Below are 16550 nucleotides of genomic sequence, written 5' to 3'. Positions count from 1 at the left end.
AATTTCATAACAAGTATCCGATTCCTGACCTCAAGTGTTCGATTTTCGATTCCCAGCCGCTACTCATTACTGTTCGAAAGTTTGTGGTCGGTAAGAGTTTTTAAGGAAGTCTCTTCCGCTCACGATGCAACCAATCAAATCTGATGCATAAAATCAAGCCCCGCCCATTTCCCCCCTCATTAAATATCCAGTTTCAGTTGTAAATGCATCACACTACAAGTGTTGCACAGTGCAAGTATAATGGGTTGCAAACTGCATTTCACATTGAGTTTAAACATCAAATACGTCCTGATTGACTGAGATGTCATTGATTTGTTCTCGCTTTCACGGAGTTGACACTGGAAACCTGATGAATCCCGGCTGGGTAGGACACTATTCGGCGTGTTTATCTCCTCCTCCTCCTCCCGCGTGTCCATCCTCAGATTTTCACTCATGAGAAACTCGATCCGTTACTGAACCGAGCGAGATAAGACGAGAGAGTCCGGTCATCGTGTCGACGGAGCCGCTCCCTCATTGGCTGATGCGAGTCCGTTGGGAATCTCCCATGATTCAGTGTTTTAAAAGCCTGCATGCACTGGTTTCCTCTAATAGACTCCAGATGTGTGCGAGGGAGAAAGTGTGAGTGAAGCGAGGGGAGGGAGAAAGTTCTGGCACTAACGTGGGAGATTACATTATAGATGTGACGCCATGTACTTCACAAACGCTGTAGCGGAGAGTGAGCCAGCTTTCAGGAGCAGGGAAGAGCCGTAATGAGGAGAGGTGGAGAATAAAGCGAGGGCTCGGGAAGGAAAGGCGTTGGCGTGTGTAACCGGCTCTGTGTGTGCCAGCTGGACGGCAGTCGCACTGCTCTAGTGTGTAGTTTTCTTTTTCTTTTTTAGTGTTATTGTAGTTTCTCTCATAGCAGCTGAAAGCACACACACACACGTCTAATGAGGTTCTAGGAGGTTCTACAGTCTCTCAGAACCCAGATGACAGATTCCAGCCATTAAAGAGGTTATATTATACCCTTTTACAAAGTTTCAGGCTCTACTAGAACAGGTTTTCCTGCTTGAATGTTGATTATTCTCCTCATATTCTCCATTGTTGCGGCTCCTCTCTTCCCAGTCTGTCAGTAACGCTCTGTTTAGTTCCTGTCTCTATGAAGCCCCTCCTTCTGAAAAGCGCACTGTGCTCTGATTGGCCGGCTGGAGAAATAGTTTTTTTCCGGGAACGAACACGTCACAATATTCCTCATTTAAATAATTCATATGCAGAATAAAGGGGCGGGGCCTGGTTGAGTTAGTTAGTAGTAGGGCTGTAGTACTCGAGTCCGGTCTTGGACTCGAGTCCGGACTCGAGACCGTTTTTCTATGGTCTCGGACTTGTCTCGGACTCGCTGGTATTCGGACTCGGACTTGTCTCGGTCTCGGCCACTGGTCTTGCCAAATATGGCTTTTGGTCTCGACCGAGTCCAGGAGTCTTTATTATGTTCCCAGTAATCACACATATGTCGCCGCGATATTAAAACAAAATATTATTGGAGGGAAAGTGAAACACTGGCCACTTAATAACTATGGGCATTTCGGGTCTTTTTCGTGAGCCGGCTCGTTTCACTCAGCTCACTGAAAAGAGCCGGCTCTTTTGACTCACAAACGGCTCTTTAAAAAATAAATGTTTAAATAAACTCGCTGAAAGTCCACCGCTAGTGCAACGTGAATATTCACATTTTTGATTGTCCATAACACCCCGAAAACTAGCCTGCTTGCCTTGCACATCTAATTAATGGGCAAAGGTTTCCGACTTTTTTTCTTACCTTTTTCTTTGCCTATTCCACGAGTGGTAACGTTAGGCTCCAATGACTGGCTGTTTTAAAATATAGCTAATATCGAAACAAAATAACCCAGCTCATAACTTGCAGGTTTGCTTAGTGGCAAACTTTTTTCATTTGATTGCTTCAGCCGCCACCCGCCTGAATTTAATTAAAATATTATTTTTCGTCACGTCATCCGCCCGATCCGCGGTTTATCCGCATCTCTTGTGTGTGTGTGTGTGTGTGTGTGTGTGTGTGTGTCTGTGAGTTGGCTCGGCCTTCCCTCATGCAGTTTAATTGGTTGACATCGCGTGTATGATTGACAGGAACAGAATGTGAGGCTGATCAGACAGTCGAAACGAATGTGTGTGCTCCTTTAGGCCTATATAATTTATTTATTTATTATTATTTTTTGAATTTGTCAATTATTTTAAATAAAATTAAAATTATTCATTATTTCATTATTACATAGTGATTTAATTTCTGTAGGCTATAGCCTATATTTTTTTAGCAGACTTTTTTTTTTCCTGTCCTGGACTCGGTCTTGACTCGGACTCGAACCTCTTTGGACTCGGTCTTGACTTGGACTCGACTAGTCCTGGTCTTGGACTTGTCTTGGACTCGACAAAGGTGGTCTTGACTACAGCCCTAGTTAGTAGTGTGTTAAACTGGCGGTTATTGTAAGAGCGGGAGATTTCCCAAACACACTCGAAGCGCTCGACCAATCACAACACATTGTCTGTGTCACATGATACTTCCATTATAATAGGCTAATTAAGTGATTTTATTCACCTTCCAAAGCCAAGTTTGACTCCTCACATGTTTTGCACTGAACTTTGCCACACGCCTTTGTGTCTCCTGCACTTTGTTGCAGTTTGATACTCATTGTTTTGAGCAGAACGTTTGTTCATCATTTGAGTAAAAGTGAAAGCAAGAATAAATCAGCGGAGGCTTCGAGTCGGAAAGGATTTGAATCAGTGTGCGCTTCATTTTTAACACATGATTTGCTTTTACGGTGTCTGTTCCTTCACTTTTCCTGTCATGTCGCGCTGATATTCCTCGTGTGGGATTCTTTCCTATCTTCCGAACCTCTTTTCTTGGGAGCGAGCGAACAACTAGACGACAAGTGACAGCTGGTTTAACTCGAGAGGATAGAAGTGAACATTCAGGAGTTTATCACATACATGCAGTGAAACACGGCAGTCGTCATGACTACAGCACTAATTACATTCCAGAGAGACCTTGAAAACAGGTCACATGGCCTTTGATGTCACCCCTGACCCCATTACCCACAATGCTCTGCTCCAGTCCTGCCGTTTTCATCTTTGCTCGCCCATTTTTTCTCTCTGCTCTGCTCCTTTCTTCTCGGTTCATATCCCTGTTTTATCCCCCCCGCTCTCTCTCTCTCTCTCTCTCTCTGTCTATGTAATATTCATCGCTGGGATGCATCGGGCAGCTGAAGTACAGATCTAATCCACTTTGAATAATTAAACCAGAGGAGGAGAGAGAGAGAGAGAGAGAAGGAGGTGCAGAGAAATGACTTTATCAGACTGATTACTTCCTCTCTTGTCTTCCCTCTCACTCTCTTTTGTTCTTGGCGGCCAGCACACATTCTCTCACGCGTTCCCCTCCCTCCTTCGCTTTCATATTCATATGCACCACTTCTTATTTTAGCGTGTTGTCTCCCGTCAGCCGCTGAGCTGCTGTCTACCTAGACTGTATGTTCCGGCCTTGTTGGCGCTCCGCATGCGGAGACTGTTCCAGGAGATATGCAGCAGCTCCTGCTGTCTTGTAAGATAACTCGTTTTGGGCGAATCACATTGTATCCTTCACAGAAAAGACTGTTCCAGAATGCATTGTGGTGAATCACGAATCACGCTGCATTCAAGTGCGAATGATCATATTTATGAGGTGTGCACTCGAATAACGCCAGTGTCACAATTACCGGTGGGAAATCTGTCGGGATTTGGAGTTGAACAAAATCTGTGTCGAGTGAATCATGGCTCATGGAAAGTCTGTGGCATCAGTGTTATTTTAGTGTATATTTGTACATTTATATTTTACATTTTCAGTTAAATTTAGTTCGTTTTTCATTTGTTTTGGGTGCATTTGTCATTTTTATTAGTATTAGTTTTTTTTTTATTATTTAAATTAATTTTTATTTCAGTTTTAGTTTTATTACTTATTAATATTTTAAATTAGCTTGTCTTTTTATATTTTAAATTTTCTTTTTCTTTTAAGTTTTAGTCTTTTTTTTTGTGCATTCATCATTTTTATTAGTATTAGTTTGTTATATTTCTATTTAGTTACATTTTTATTTCAGTTTTAGTTTTATTTATAAATATTCTAAATTAGCTTGTATTTTTATATTTAATATTTTGTTTTGTGCATATTAGTTTTAGTTAATAAAACTAAGTTAAATATTTCTATTTAGCTTTAATTACTTTATTTGTTTTGGCTTTATAAATATTTTAAATTAGTCATTTGTATTTTTATATTTTTAATATTCATTTTAGTTTTAGTCATTTTCTCTCGAGCATTTGTCATTTTTATTAGTTTTAGTTCTTTAAATATTTCTATTTCTATTTAAATCATTTTTATTTTAGTTGTACAACTTTTAGAATTTCCGTTAGTTGCCAAGGAGGCAGTATTTCTATAAAAAAGTGATATGTTCTTTAAGTATAAGTTTTCCATCTAATACTAACTTTGTTTTTTATTTCAGGTTTATTTCAGTTATTGATGATTTCAATAGCTTTAGTTTTAGTTAACATTAACAAAACTGATTAGTATTGATCAAATAAATGATTTGTAATTGTGCATTTCGATGGTACAATTCATTTATTCAAGTATTTTATACAGTTGTTGAAGAATAGCTATGAATTTGACAGAAAATACTACTAATTTGTTTGAATTTTGCAATAAAATGCTCTCTCTTTGCTGGTGAAAAAGCACTAAAAAGCGTATTGTCTTTGTCAATTATTGAGAAAGAGAGACGGCTAATTGCATCTCACGTTTTCACTGACCAAACTCACATTTCCAAACTTGTAAGCAGGAATTTCCCAAGGGATCCTGAAGGCAGCAAAACTCATCCAAGATTAGCAGACAGAGCCTAGAGGAATGTTGGCTTTCTTCGTTTAATATGAAAAAGTAATTTAATTTTTCCCAGTCTGTGCATGTGTGCGCTTTAGATGATCAAGTTATTAGCGGAGTAACATGCTAACGACAGACACGTGTTCTTCATACGTGTTCTGTCAGGATGTGTGAGCGATAGGGTGCCGTCTTACGACCAGCATCATAGAGAGAGTGTAGATGGGTAATCATACAGAAGAGCTCTGACATCTAAACGACGTTTGCTTTCCATTCAATTTAACACAGAAATATTTAAATGAGGCCATTTAATTTAAATAAATTGATTTAAAACATTTAAATGAGTTCAGCACACTGACTTGAGAATGATCAGTGGGTTTCTGATGGCCTTCTTGAAGTCGTATTACGGCTCATTTTCCTTTATTGCGGGAGGCTGTCGTGAAAGTGGATTTTATGGAGCTTGAGCTTCGGGCCGCTGGAGAGACGTGAATGTGTGGTGTTTCTCTGCTCTGCTTACTGGAACAAATATTAATGTTTTTACGGTGGGAGATATGATAATTAAGGAGCAGATATGGCACTGTTAAAGGAAAACCAATTATCTTTGAACAGCTTTTGCTGCTGTATTAATAACTGTGTTTGTGTGTGTGCACTACTGTTCAAAAGTTTGAGATTGGAAAGATTTTTAATGTTTTCAGAGAAGTCTCTTCTGCTCACCAGAAATACAGTAATATTGTGAAATATTACTACAAATTAAAATAACTGTTTCTATGTGAATATATTGTAACGTAATTTATTCCTGTGATCAAAGCATCATTACTCCAGTCTTCAGAGTCACATGATCCTTCAGAAATCATTCTAATATGATGACTTGATGCTCAAGAAACATTTATGATTATTATCAGTGTTGAAAACAGTTGCTGGTGACTTGAGAAAATGTACCAGCCATAAATATTTTTCATGAAACTGTTTTTGCAAAAACAGCCAGTAATGACAGCAACATTTTAGATACCAGTGAACATTCACAATTCTCTATTTCAATTTGAAGACCACAGCTAAACCTACTAAGCTAACTAATCTAAATTCTGTTTGATTCACATTAAAAACAGGAATATTAGGCTGCTGTCACTTTAAGAGCAAATGCACAGGTCTAATTTACTGATACACATGAGTTTACAGTCTCAACTGTTTATGTTCAGTTAAACGACTGTTTATTAGTTTACTCACTATTTTTGGACATAATTTTGTGTGAATTTGACCACTCGAGTGCAAGACGACGTGAAAGAGAGCTCAGTTTAGTGTTCTTCCCACACAGCGCACGACTAACGAGAGTAGGGCTGTGTATTGGCAAGAATCTGGCGATACGATACGTATCACGATACATGGGTCACGATTCAATATATTGCAATATATTTCGATACTGTGCATAAGGCGATATATTGGGATTTTTTTAAAGTAGGACTATAATTTTAGAAAAAATAATATTTAAAAAAAGACATGATGTGCATAAAAGTCAAAGAAGTTTACTTTAGGTTAACAATTCAGTTCACAGAAAATCAGACTGCCAGTTTGGTATTGTGGTTCACAGGTTCTTAGTGAGCAAATTTTTATATTTCTCAAGTAGGCCATAATAAAAGAAAATACATAGCCCCTGTCACAATACAAAACAACAACGTGAACTGGACGAAAATGAATGAAAGTGAACAAAATGAATGTGTCATATAGGCCTATTGAAATCAAGTTTTTATGTGATAAAAGATTTTAAAAGAACTGGACGCGCGAATGAGGCAAATTAACGTCTGCCGCGCTAAACGCCTCATTCGCGCCGCAGGACCTCCAGACGCGCGTAAACGCGTCTTTGCATTAACTTAACATTGAAATCACTCGCGCCAGACACTCTATTCGCGTTTGGTGTGAACGCAGCTTCACGGTGCGCGTCCACTACAGCGGCAAAATTACGCTCGGTGCCGCTGGCAACGCTGTAACGTCTCCGCTTTGGGGTGTGTCTGTTACGAGTGTGTTTGTTTTTTTCAACACACGGACAGTATAATCATCATGCACGCGATTACATTTAGAAATAGACAAGCTTTGTTTCCAAATGCACCAAGCAAAGATCCTTTCAATTTTATAAACCCAGCCAATATAATAACAATAAACACATCCAAAATAAAATCTTTAACATATATAAACAACTGCAAAGCGTCTAATTTGTAAACAAAATGATTTACGCACTAAATCCATCATAAACTGCCGACCGCGTTTTTCGCTTGATATTTGCATAAAGTCGAGAACTGCCCAACCTTTTGACGCTCTCAGTCGCTCTCAACGCTTTCTCCGGTCCGCTGTCAATCCCAAAATGCACTGCTGAGCGTGAAGCTCGACTTCCATGGAATGAATTGAAAACGCTTGCTCCGCTCGCTCCGTGCCAGTGGACACGCACCGTTCGGCGAGCCTTTTAAACAACATAAACGTGAACCACCGTCTTACCATGAATATTTTTGGACGTAAAAAAAAAAAAAAAATCGATATTGCGTTTTTGAAAATCGATACAGTATTGCAAAATAAAATATCGCGATACTCATGTGTATCGATTTTTTCTTACACCCCTAAACGAGAGGAGCTCCTTTCGCATGTTCTTGTGCTTGAATATGAATATGAAGGAAATGATAGTGGATCCAAAAAGATTAGGTGATCTCAGCCCAGTTATCATTCATGATAATATCATTGAGCAGGTGGAAACCTGTAAGTATCCAGGTGTGCTCATTGATTGTTCATTTACTTGGAAAGCTCACATTGACTACCTTTGTTCAAAATTCCAGCATTTTTAAAGAAGACTTAGACTGTTTGGTGTAAATCAGAGAATTATGCAATAATTTTATTATGCCGTTTTAGGAAGTCTTTTAAATTACGGGATGCTAGCTTGGTATGGCAATCTTTCGGTCCAGTTAAAATCACAGCTTGCACGTCTTGTTAAAACTGCAGTGAAAGTTATGGGTGTAAGAGAGTACACATCACTGCATTTTAAGAATGCACAGACAATAGTGAGTGATTCAAGCCATGTTTTATTTCCAATGAGTCAGCTTCTGCCGTCAGGGAGACGTATAGAGACCCACTTTGTAAGAGGAACCGTTACAAAAAATCATTTATTCCTGTATCTATTAATATGTTGAATAGCAAGATGCAGTCATTGTTTGTGTGTGTATGTTGTGTACTACTGCAGCTTTGAGTCCAAGACAAATTTCCTGAAAAAGGACAATAAAGTATACTAACTAACTAATATTTAAATTGTCAAGGCTTAAACTTTTATGACGATGCAACGCTGTCTACTGTCCCGAGCGACGCTTGTTCACATTCATGCAGTGTTAGTCTTCATAATAATGTTACCGGACAACTGCGAGTGACACCTTTTCATATACTTTATATATCCAGTACTGTGCAAAAGTCTTAGGCATGTTAATATCTTATATAGGCCTATATTGATTTGAATTAGTTAATAGAAGTTAAATCATAAATAAATTATTTTTGAAAGCATTCTCACTTTACAGCATTTTAACACGAGTGCCAGAGCTCTTCACAGCACTGTAGCTTTGCAGGAAGGTTTCTTCAAGCGTCTCGGAGACGTTCCCGCAGTTCTTCTGGATTTAGTCTGTCTCAGTTTCTTCTGTTTCTTCATGTAATCACAGACGGACTCGATGATGGTCAGATCAGATCATACCGGCTGCTGTCAGACTCCTTGTGCAGACACAAATCTCACTGGATTATTACAATTAATGGCAAAAAGAATGTTTGGAAATGTAAACTGATATTTCCTACTGACACACTACAGCAAAAGATAGAAATTTCATATTTTTTCGGGTGGGGGGATATTAACATGCCTAAGACTTTTGCACAGTACTGTATATATTATATATATACTTTTCATATAATTTTTGGCACATGGCGATTGTTAATTTTAGGCCCTAATGAAGGTGGTTGCTTTTGATTCATTAAATGCATTCTTGCTGAATACAAATATTAATTTATTTCAAAGCAAAACCTTACTTATCTTAAAGTAACACCTGAAAGTCATTGGACATTCGAGCTCAAGGTTTGCTGGTTCTGCAGAAGTTCTTCAAAAGTATTTATGGTTTCTTCAAATTGTGGTGAACAGCAAACATCCTTCCTGTGCCTGAAACATCTCGTTCCTCATTTCCATCTGTGATTTACAGGCGAGTGGGTGGCTGACCGGCTGCTCTGTGGTCAGTCTTTACGCTTAATAAGCACAAGAACCGAAACCAGCGCTGTGACCAAACATACCGTCAGCTTACGGATGAAATCGGGAACATCAGGAGAGTTTCCTCTGGTTTGAGGAGGAATCTCGTCACTGGAGGATCCAGAGATTTCCTGCTCTTAGTTTGATCCTCTTCATCTCTGAGACTCATGAGTGCTCCTGAACGCCGCGCTGCTTTAAAAGCTTCATTTATCAGGCCTTCATTCAGAGAGAGATTATGAGATCTTATTCTCTACTTCCTCTGCTCTCTCTCTCCGTTCTCCGTTCTCCTACCCCTAACACTGTTCTCATGGTGTTCGTCCATAACTAGAGCTGTTCTCTGTCTGTGGAGTGTCGTCTGTCCTCTCGTTTTCCCACTCTTTGTGCTTGTTGACGTGTGGCGTTACTGACTGAATCATCACATGCTGTTTATAAAGTGCTGTTCTAAAGTTTGGGGTCAGTATGATTTCAACTTTAACTTTTATTCAGTAAGGACATATTAAATCGGTCAGTAAAGTGACAGTAAAGACATTTAGAACATTCTAGAATGTTAGAATTAGGGCCGTCACTTTTGTGAAAAAATCCTGTTCGATTTTTGAGACATAAGTGTTCAATGAATCGATTGTAAAATCGGTTTTCCATGTCTAAAGACGTTTCCATTTTAAACGCCAAATATAGGCAAATCCACGGACAACTAACAGGCATTAGGACGAACGTAAAGAGGGCGCTCGAGACACGCACAAGTCAGCAAATATTTCTGATGATTTATTGGCATGAAGTTTCGTGCACAATGACAAACAGGTGTGCAACATTCTCGAGAAACAATAAGCAGAGTGGACTGCCATAACATCACTGAACAACATTAATGCAGTCTTCAACATGCCTGTGTTTACCATTAGAAATGTCAAACACATTTCCCCTACGTAGGCGATAGTAGACCGTAGCCTGAATCTGTGTCTGTATGCATGAGACTGTCTGAATACCGGCAGAATTCACATGTTTGTTGTAAAAAGAGACACATTATGCAGAAGTATAATCTGCTGTTATGTGTGTGTGTCAGAGCCTGTAGTCGCTGTGTGACGCGCGTTCGCTGCGGGCGTATCGTGATCGTGGACGCGCTTCGAGAGAAGGCCGTTAAAATCGATTCCCTATTTTCGTTTTCGAGACTTGCGTTGGTTGGTCTGATCGATTGTGCTATCGATCTTCGAACGTAAAGTGACAGCCCTAGTTAGTATTAACGGTTACACTTTATTTTAAGGTTTATAGTGTAATTATATATTTCAGTACTGAGTAATATTAATTAACTACATGCACTTACTATAGGGTTAGGGTAGGACTAGGATTTGGTTAAGGGGTTCCTTGCATGTAATTATTCATAATTTACTGTTATTACTATGGTAAGTACATGTAACATATGTAACAAGGACACTGTAAAAAAAATGTACTTATCACAGTTTCCACTCAAATATGAAACAGTGTTTTAAGTGACATTAAAGGGGCATTTCACCCATTTGAACATTGTTTTTTATTTAAAGTGGGTCATATATGTAGTCGAAATGTAAAAGAAATTTTGAATTTGGTGCCTTCGTGACCGAGAAAAGACAAAAAATAACTTCAGGACGCATTTGTATGAAAGACAACAACTCCCACAATGCACCACATTGCACAGCTCCGCAAGCCACTCCCACTAATCCAGAAAGCGCATATCTGCCTATAAGAGAAATCACTCTTCCGTCTACAAGGCTAGCTACCACCAGAGCTTGAAATTCATTTCACATTCACACAAAATGTCTAGTTAGTTGGCGAACTCATTAGTGCATTACTCCTCGTTTGTATTTCTTTCGAAAAGGTGAATTATTGCATGGTACCTGGATGTTCAGTCAGAACATATGCGGTGCGAAACTAGGATAGTTCTCAACACAAACGTCCGTGTCCTCGTCTGATTCAGAGATTTCGTCCAGGAGAAATTGTCATCGTTGTAAATCTTTGCCACAGACTGTGTTCGTAGCGGTTCGTAGTTGCATCTTACAGTCTATGAGTTGCATAGTGAGATCACCGGCGCCACCAGTCCGCCCTAACCCGAGCCAGTCCGGGCTCCTCGTCCGCGGCAGGCAGGTCTTCTGCCTCGGCTGCTCTTCGCTATAATGCGGCTTGTAAAGGTAGCCACAAACACCTGATTCAAGCATCAGACTTCCGAAATCCTCTTCCTCTAGTCTATATCATATTGAGCACTCTCCTCCGCTATTGTCATAACTTTACATCTGTCTCCACAGCGCCTGTTAGCTTAGCTTCAAACAAGATGGAGGATATTGCTTTCAGTTTCAGAGAGTAAAGTCCCACCCACTGATCTGTAATAGGTCTGTAGCGTGAGCGGGTCCCGCCCCCTGGGAAAGATGAGGAACTAGTGCTTGTAGTCTCAACAGAAATCCCCCCCTCTTACACTTCCTCCTACAATGACGCAAAATGACGATTTTTGCATCATTGTAGGAGGAAGTGTAAAAGGTAAATAACGGATTTCTCCCGTCTCAGGGGAAAATGAGAGAGTGTTGCACGACCATTCAATAGTATGACTGGGTTTCTAACAATGCAAAGCGTTGGGTGAAGTGCAAATGTGTGAAGTGTCCCTTTAAAGACATTTAGAATGCTCTAGAACGTTAGAATTAACTAAAAATGAAAGTGTCATGGTTTTCACTAAAATATGAAACTGTTTTCAACATTGATAATAATCATAAATGTTTCTTGATCATCAAATCATCATATTAGACTTCTGAAGGATCATGTGACACTGAAGACTGGAGTAATGATGCTGAAAATTCAGCTTTGATCACAGGAATAAATGACACTTTACTGTATATTCACATAGAAAACAGTTATTTAAGATTGCAATAATATTTCACAATATTACCATTTTTACTATATTTTTCAGCCTTGATGAGACTCAAAATTAGATGTTTTGAACAGAAGTTGTGTGGGACTCGCCTGATTTGACTCATGTTTATTCCTCAAGTGTCCCCACACACACACACACACACACACACACACAGAGCAGTGAGGTATTCTGGGACGTTCTCCAGATAAGCGTCCAGCTTGTTTCTCCTCCAGGTCTTTGCGTGACGTTCCTCCATATGTTCCCCATCAGGCTTGTTTAACCAAATGTCAAACATGTCCTCTGGTGTGTGTGACTGATGCTCGATGTCCTTCCTGTGTTTTGTTGTTTTAATAAGAATGATTTCCTTGTTTGAGTCGGCTGATAATAACATTTTTCCGTCTCTTTTACAGGATTGTCCTCAGATTCTTCCGTCCACACAGATCTACGTTCCCGTCGGCGTCCCGAAGCCGATCACGCTGTCGGCCCGAAACCTTCCTCAGCCTCAGTCGGGTCAGAGGAACTACGAGTGTGTCTTCCACATCCAGGGCGAAACACACAGCGTGACGGCGCTGCGCTTCAACAGCTCCAGCATCCAGTGCCAGAAAACCACCGTGAGTCCAGTCACATTTATTTATAAAGCGATGTTTACAATACCGAGTGTTTCAAAGCAGCTTTACGGAGATAACCGGAAAATAATGCAACTAAGTTTGTTTCTAGAAGAAAATAGCGTCATAAGCCGTATCCGCACCAGATTAGTATTATCTGGGGACCTCGTGTGAATTAGAAATGACCCCCCCACATCTGAATGATGTGCATTCGCACAGGATAAGCGAAGCCTGTGATTTACTCGAATTTACAGACTTATCTCCCGGATATGATGTCAATAGGCTATTGCTTGGAAATGTCTTGTTATTATAGGTCTAGCTGTGTGATATATCATACACAGAAGAATGTTCCTCACCACATGCATGTCATCCATCTCCATCTAATCATTCTTTTTGTTTGTTTTTGCTCTTCTGATGATTTTCAGCTTTCTCTTTCTGCAAACTGTATAGTTGTATGGTGTATAGCGATATGACCCAGCACACAAAATACTATCAAAACACTCCAACACTCCATTCTTCCCGAAAGATGGATAAAAAGGCGCACGGGAAACAAAAACCCCGTATAAAAGACCCGTCAAATCACAGAGATGCCGATTCGCACGGGACTAATATCATCACAGGACCGCGGTGTTCGGTGAAATATGGTCGGTCATTTGCGGGGGAATTTTTCACAGACATGGCCGATTCGCACGGGATTAAGATCACAGACGACCTCTGCAATTATTACACATGACTAGAGGTCACCAGGTCATACTCACCCCGTGCGGATAGGGCGATAGTCCAGCTTCAGTTAGTTTAGTGATGGTTCATTTTGTTGTAAAAAAAAAAGTTATTCATTTAGTTAATTAACTGTGTGTGTTAATTTAGTCACACACACCGGCTCACGTCTGCTGATAAACGCTTTAAAGGATAGCTGATTATTGTGACACAAACATACGAGGTTTGGTATACTCAACCATTCAAAAGTTTGGGGTCAGTATTTTTACTTTTACTCAGCAAGGCTGAATGCATTAAACTGATCAAAAGTGAGAGTAAAGACATTTATAATGTTACAAAAGATTATATTTCAAATAAATGCTGTTCTTCTGAACTTTCTATTCATCAAAATCATGAAAAATAAAATGTCACTGTTTCCACAGAAATACGAAGCAGCAAAACTGTTCTCAACATTGATAATAAGGAGAAATGTTTCTTGAGCATCAAATCATCATATTAGAGTGATTTCTGAAGGATCATGTGACACTGAAGACTGGAGTAATGATGCTGAGAATTCAGCTTTAATCACAGAAATAAATTACACTTTACTATATATTAACATATAAAACAGATGTTTTAAACTGTAATAATATTTCAGTGTTTCAGTGTTGAGAAGCCCACATGAACTTGCGATGTTACTTGTTGTCATGTGATGTGAAACTGAGCTTGCTTGAGTGAGTGTTTGCGTTTGCACAGAGTAACTCACAGTGAAAAGCGTCATGCTAATATCGCTGTATGCTGATATAATCTTCACATTAATATCAGCTCTGCTGCATTGATTGAAACCTTGATGGAAGTCTGAATCAATGAGCTGAACTCCTGTCACATGATCATATCAGACACACATGTGTACATACAGACACACCAGCGCATGCCACACTCTCCTGATAACACCAGATTAACAGATCAATACAATAATGAGAATGCTAATCTACAGTGTGTGTGTGTGTGTGAGAGAGAGAATACCGAGAGAGAAAGTGTGTGTGTGTGTGAGAGAGAGAGAGACCGAGAGAGAAAGAGTGTGTGTGTGAGAGAGAGAGAGAGAAAGAGACTGAGACTGAGACTGAGAGAGAGAGTGTGTGTGTGTGTGTGTGAGAGAGAGAGAATACCGAGAGAGAAAGTGTGTGTGTGTGTGAGAGAGAGAAAGAGAGAAAAAGAGAAAGAGAAAAAAAGAGACAGAGAGTGTGTGTTCTGGTTATTTATCCAGAATGGAAATATAAATGTGAATGTGTGTTATTCTTAGACACACACTGTTGCTAACATACTTAATAACCGGCGCATTGATGTAATAAAGAGAACTTTAGATGAGAACAGTGTTTATATCACACACTCCCCGTGTGTGTGTCGTTGTGTTGAAGCAGCGCAGATGGAGGACTCGTCCCGCTGTCCGTGAGCTGAACGCAGACTCTGGCGGAGTATGTTATAAACGGGCCTGTCTGGATCGGTGTGTGTTTGTGGACGCCAGCTCGTCTTGTTGTCTGGGTTTGGCTGTGTGTTTCTCTCTGGACGATGCGTGTGTGTTGTGTTATTGTGGTTTCCGTCTGAAGGCTCTTCTTGCACCCTAGTGGTCAGAACCGACCCAAAAACTGCATCAGCGTCACACACACACACACACACACACACACACACACACACACACACACACACACACTCAGAGCTGTGATCGGGAGCTGGTGCTCGGTTGCATGGGAAAACCACAGCAGGAAGGGAGAGAGGCTCATGGGAAATGTGTTTTGAAGGGCTGTCAAGCTAGATAATTACACATGTATACCTGAGCTGAGTATATACACACTTCTGCTCAAGACTGCGTTTATTTAATCAAAAATACAGTAGAAACACTGAAATATTATTGCAATGTAATATAACCGTTTTCTATGTGAATATATAATAAAACGTAATTTATTCCTGTGATCAAATCTGAATTTCCAGCATCATTACTCCAGTCTTCAGTGTCACATGACCCTTCAGAAATCATGTCTTTACTGTCACTTTTGATCACTTTTATGTGTCTTTGCTGAATAGTTGCTGACTGTGTGTATATATATATATATATATATATATATACACACAAACATTTTTTTGTGAAGACTGCAAGAGTGCCGTACAGGATCAGCACAGACCCTCGTTGTGTTTAATTCATCTTCCTTTATGAGGTTCTATCAGTTTGTCAGAAAACAGGCTGAACGGAGAATAGAAACTAATAGAGCGGCTCTCGTACAGCTGATGACGGCGGCAGGTGTGTGTGTGTGTGTGTGTGTGAGGTGCAGCAGTTCTGATGAGAACCAATTAGAGGAGACACCGATAAAAAATGATGATTAATTACAGTGTGGGAGCGACACTGCAGTAATGGATACTACGGTAAAGAAAAATGAAGCAAGAGAGGAAGAGGAGAGATAGAGACGGTAGCCGGGGGCGTTCAAGAGCAGAAGAGGCTTTTAGAAACTCACTGCACCTGATCGTGTGTGTGTGTGTGTGTGTGTGTGTGTGTCGGGACAGCAGATATAGACCTGGTTTAAATTATTAATCACTCAGGAGAAATGAAGTTTACAGTCGAGTATTGAGGGTAATGGTAGTTATTGTATGAAGATGAATCAGAATGATGTATTCTTCTTTCACTCTTAAGTGACATATATATATGACAAAACAATAAGCCACAAGCCGTGGAAACAGTGGAACATTTCATTCACCACTTTATTTTATTCTATACTCATCTCTGTTGCTTTTTATGCGTCTATATCTTTGAATAAGCAAAAAATAAGTGATTGATATCGTCACACACTGTTTTAAAATGCAATCTTAGAAGAAAAGCTTCTACAGTTTATGATTCTGTCAGGCGCTTCATATCTAGAACCTGTAGGGTTTCAATCATTTTATGGATTTATAAAAAAAAAAATCCATTTTTTTTTTACTTTTATGCCTAAAACCGCTTGTAAACCTACTGTATCCCTATGAAAAAACTGCAAAAATCCATCAGACATGAAAGTATTATGCGATCATTTAAGACATTTCTCCTCATATCGAACCCTTTTGGCTTTATAATTGAGTCTAGAGCGCTGGGCTTGTATATAGAAGCGTATATTAGCGTGGGGGATTGAGACGCTCCCGCAGCGAGGGTCCTGCTCCGGGACACAACACCGGGTCAGAGGAAGGACACGATCATTAAAGCATGCGCTGAACGCCACTAAATCATCTCTCTTC

General features: G+C 39.8%; 1 protein-coding gene across 2 annotated transcripts in view; it reads left to right on the top strand.

The window, feature by feature from the left end:
• plxna1b (plexin A1b) overlaps positions 1-16550 on the top strand; it is a 141746-nt gene that overhangs the window by 77196 nt on the left and 48000 nt on the right. For both annotated transcript variants that reach the window (XM_084425103.1, XM_084425102.1), the window contains exon 10: positions 12402-12602. In XM_084425103.1, coding sequence (XP_084281229.1) covers positions 12402-12602 — 201 coding nt within the window. The remainder of the gene's footprint in view (positions 1-12401; positions 12603-16550) is intronic.

Source organism: Rutilus rutilus (assembly GCF_951802725.1).
Source record: "Rutilus rutilus genome assembly, chromosome: 12".
NCBI lineage: Eukaryota > Metazoa > Chordata > Actinopteri > Cypriniformes > Leuciscidae > Rutilus > Rutilus rutilus.
Note: the sequence above shows the minus strand (reverse complement) of the source record. Positions and strands in the feature narration are given on the sequence as shown.